The sequence below is a fragment of the Triticum dicoccoides genome, chromosome 1B (assembly GCF_002162155.2).
Source record: "Triticum dicoccoides isolate Atlit2015 ecotype Zavitan chromosome 1B, WEW_v2.0, whole genome shotgun sequence".
NCBI classification, from domain to species: domain Eukaryota; kingdom Viridiplantae; phylum Streptophyta; class Magnoliopsida; order Poales; family Poaceae; genus Triticum; species Triticum dicoccoides.
Genome location: NC_041381.1, coordinates 507,711,647 through 507,715,891, shown reverse-complemented (window position 1 = coordinate 507,715,891; position 4,245 = coordinate 507,711,647). Strand labels below are relative to the sequence as shown.

General features: G+C 46.3%; 1 protein-coding gene across 1 annotated transcript; it reads left to right on the top strand.

Annotated features, from left to right (window-relative positions):
* The first annotated feature begins 1,776 nt into the window (after positions 1-1,776).
* On the top strand, positions 1,777-3,575 carry LOC119345151. The gene is made up of 5 exons (XM_037615346.1): positions 1,777-1,958; positions 2,060-2,313; positions 2,408-2,619; positions 2,697-2,958; positions 3,052-3,575. The coding sequence occupies exons 1-5, from the start codon at positions 1,886-1,888 to the stop codon at positions 3,352-3,354; spliced, it is 1,104 nt and encodes a 367-aa protein (XP_037471243.1). The 5' UTR covers positions 1,777-1,885; the 3' UTR covers positions 3,355-3,575.
* The last annotated feature ends 670 nt before the right edge of the window (positions 3,576-4,245 follow it).

The following is a 4,245-nucleotide window of genomic DNA, read 5'->3' as shown; positions in this document are numbered from 1 at the left end:
TTACTATTTTCACTTCAATATTTTATTTTTGCCCTCTTCGTGATTATTCACTCTTTGTTCTTGGACACCATATTGCTGTTGTCTTCAAAACTGTTTTAAAAGATACTTCCTCCGTCCGGAAATACTTGTCCGAGAAATGAATGTATCTAGATGTATTTTAGTTTTAGATACATTCGTTTTCATCCATTTATGTGACAAGTAATTTCAGACGGAGGGAGTAGTTGCTTATTGATAATTTACATACAAAATTTTATGAGAAATCAATGTTTTAACTATATAATAAAGCACATGAAAGCTGTTTGTTACGTACTAAGGAAGCTATGAAGACTTGCTAAGATGCAAACATCTAACACGCACGGAAATATTACCTAAATCCAACCAAATTTGATGGCGTTGTTGCCTTGCCTTCTCTCAATCTGTTAGGTGTCATGACATTGCTAGTGCATGTAATGCACTATTATTGTGCCTTGGATGCGGGCGGTTCTCGTATTAGACGCTTCACCTGACGTGCATCACAGTGTGAATGTATATTACCTTCGTCTGGCATTACTTAACGCTGAAACAGATGTACACTACATGAAAAAACAAATGTCTTGCAATCACTTCATGTCTCTGCATTACTGCTACGTGTCACCGTAGTTCCTGTGGATGCACTTCAGTCTGGCTTGGTGTCAGGCGTCGCGGCGTGTGTTGATAGCCAACTTGTGTGTTTGGAATGTATTGGAGATTTTCTTTCCTGCGTCTGTTACCTTGTCTTTATATCAGTGGAGCTTTGCCGAGTCCGGGTGGACATGCAACATTTGCTTCCGGATGCCTATGCTTGAGATGGAAATCAATCAGGCAACTGCATGTGCATGTGCTACTCTTCGTTTCTTTTCCCCCTTTTCACAGGGCATGTGCTATTCTTCACCGTTTCTTTTTTGAGAATCTTCACCCTTTTTTTATTGCTCTAAAATAGTACTACCTCTGTCACGTAATATAAGACATTTTTGCAGTTTTTCCCCTCTCTTTTTATTCACTTTATCACTTCTATATTCTAGATCCTATCCCTATGGCTTATTCATATGAAATACAAAATGAAAGGTATAAGAAATGAATATAATGAAATTCTTGATTCGATCTTACGACCTAATTTATTTGATTGATGGACCAACAACTGAACCACCCATTTTATGAAAAAGAAGGAGCATGGTCTTATTCAAATTCAAAGCGCTTCATAATCTTCAACCAGTTGTGTGCTTCAATATAATTTTCCTGAGTAAGCGCTATAGCTTGTTTCCAATATTAAGCAGCTTGATCAAACCAAGCTTCCGCAATTTCCGAATTACCATGTAGAATGGCATGTTCTTTTCGGTCGAAATAGGCAGTTCCTTCTCTTAGAACCGTACGTAAACTGCAAAAACGTCTTATATCAAGAGACAGGGTGAGCATAATAAAAAAAAATTGCATTGGTATACACACCGAAAACAGTCATGAGCATGTTTTTTGTTTGAAAAATACAGTACAAATGCAAATGCTTGTACATATACGCGCATACACCTTCAAGAGATGTAGTCGGCATATTTTGATATTAACGATGTCGTCACGTGTAATTCATAGTCAAAGGGTGTCTCATGCCATTAAAAAAGGATAATGACATCGAAAAGATTAAAATAAATCTGGTAAAATGTGAGCACCTGTGCTAATCTGGATTTAAATCTAGATGGACAGTTTTCAGCACACCCAACCTATCTTGCTGAACGCTGAGGTATGCTCATTTATTCTGGTGCACGACAGAAGCACATGTACACGCAGCGCGCTATAAGGGGCAGCGAGCCAGCCAGCAAGGCACGTTGCCGCGAGCATCGAAATCTTCTTCCTCCCGTGCGAGCGGTGCGGCGGAGCGATGCCGGCCGGTGAGCCCCTCCGCGGCCGTGGTGCCGGCAACAGGCCTGCAGCGCCGGCCACAGCGTATTCTGGTCATCATCCCCGCTTCTTCTTCCTCTCGGTTCACCTCCGTCGTTCTGGCTCGCTTGACTAAGCAAAGATTTATCCATGGCTGACTTTTCTTATCCCACAGGCGTTGCCAAGAAGCTGCCACTGACTCTGCTCGTGTTCTTCTCCGCCCTGCTCTACAACCAGATTCAGCCGCCGCCGCCAAAGGTCCCTGGCTCGCCGGGCGGGCCTCCGGTGACGGCAAACCGGACAAAGCTGAGGGACGGCAGGCACCTGGCCTACCTGGAATCCGGCGTCCCAAAGGAGCAGGCCAAGTACAAGATCATTTTTGTCCATGGCTTCTTCTGCTGCAGATACGACGTGCTCAACGTCTCCCAGGTACATGGAGTCAGGGATTTGGAATCAATCTATGTATGAATCAAGCGCAGACGAACAAGAGTTGAATGATCGAGGAGTTGTACTCTGTTTTCAGGGGCTGCTCCAAGAACTGGGCATCTACCTGCTGTCCTTCGACCGGCCGGGGTACTGCGAGAGCGACGCGCACCCGGCGCGGACGGAGGAGAGCATCGCCGTCGACATCGCGGAGCTGGCCGACAACCTGCAGCTGGGGCCCAAGTTCCACCTCATGGGCTTCTCCATGGGCGGCGAGATCATGTGGAGCTGCCTCAAGCACATCCCGCACAGGTAATATAAGCGGTGGAATCTCATCTTCTTCCCCATTGCAACCTGTGACGTCTTAACCATGGAATCGGCCGGCGCAGGCTCGCCGGCGTGGCCATTCTCGCGCCGGTAGGCAACTACTGGTGGTCCGGCCTGCCGCCGGACGTGTACCAGGAGGCGTGGTACGTGCAGTTCCCGCAGGACCGAGCCGCCGTCTGGGTCGCCCACCACCTCCCGTGGCTGGCCAACTGGTGGAACACCCAGAGACTGTTCCCAAGCTCCAGCGTCAAGGCCCGGAACCCAGCCATATACTCCAAGGAAGACAAGCCGCTCACCGCCAAGTTCGCCCAGCGAGCCCACAATGCAAGAAGAACGCTTGAACTTGAATGAACTACAGTAGCAATTAAGCTCCTGATCTGACGCTTTGGTTTTCTTGCTTCTTCGGGTGATGTGCAGAAGCAGGTCACGCAGCAAGGGGAGCACGAGTCCCTGCACCGGGACATGATCGTCGGGTTCGGGAAGTGCGGATGGAGCCCGCTGCAACCAGGCAACGCGTTCGCCGGCGTCGGCGACGATGTGAAGGTGCACCTGTGGCACGGAGTCGAGGACCTGTTCGTGCCTGTTGCCCTGTCGCGGTACATCAGCAAGAGGCTCCCCTGGGTGATCTACCACGAGCTCCCGACGGCCGGCCACCTGTTCCCGGTCGCCGACGGGATGCCCGATGTCATCGTCAAATCGCTGCTGCTCGGAGACGGGTGATGATGGTTTCTTTCGAGCTAGAGCGAGAGATGAGGCATTGGGATTTCGAATAAATTCACCACCTTAACACTTGAATTAGATTGAGCACTTGGCCCGGGGAGGAAAAGTAGACTATACCCGTTTTAATATGCACTTCGAGGTGGTGTACTCCAGTGCCAAGTTGCTGCGATATCAATCAAATACTGAAACGTGGTTTTGGCGTGTCCTCCGCAATCAAATCCTGTCCGGGCTTCCAGGATACCTCATTTTTTTAGGTCAAAATTTGGTCATAGACTTAACAAGTATAAAAAGTTTGTTCATATGTATCATTTCTTTTTGCTATAGAATATAATTTATTATTTGAATTTTTTTAAATAAATAATTAAATTTGATCCAAAAGACAAGGAGCACTTGTAAAAATTGCTCAAATCTACTATCCACCTTATTTGTGTTCTCGGGTGCTTTGTATACATCTAAGAATGGGTCTTTTGCCGTAGGGACCAGCCTGTTGTTGGCTGCTTGTCCTAGCAATGTTTTATTTTGGATAAAGCTCTCTAAATTGACCACACACAAGAAAAGACTAGCCGATACTAAAGTTTGAAAGCACGGTACTATGCCCGTCCTTGTCCATGTCACTTTTCAGGACTAGATATGCCTTCCAAGAATTGTATTGACACTTAAATCCAACAAACGACATAAATGGATAAAGAAACCATCCTGCATTTCCTGCAAAACCCTTGAGCTTTTTCCAATGGAATAAAATAGTTGTTCAGTTTCACACATGTCCACGAATGTGCCACTTGATTTTGGATCAGAGCTGCACTTTTGAGGGCTCTCCCGATGCTGATTTCTTAGCACAGTTTTAGAGCAAAAACAATAAGGTGATAATCAAATTATAAGGAAATTATAAGA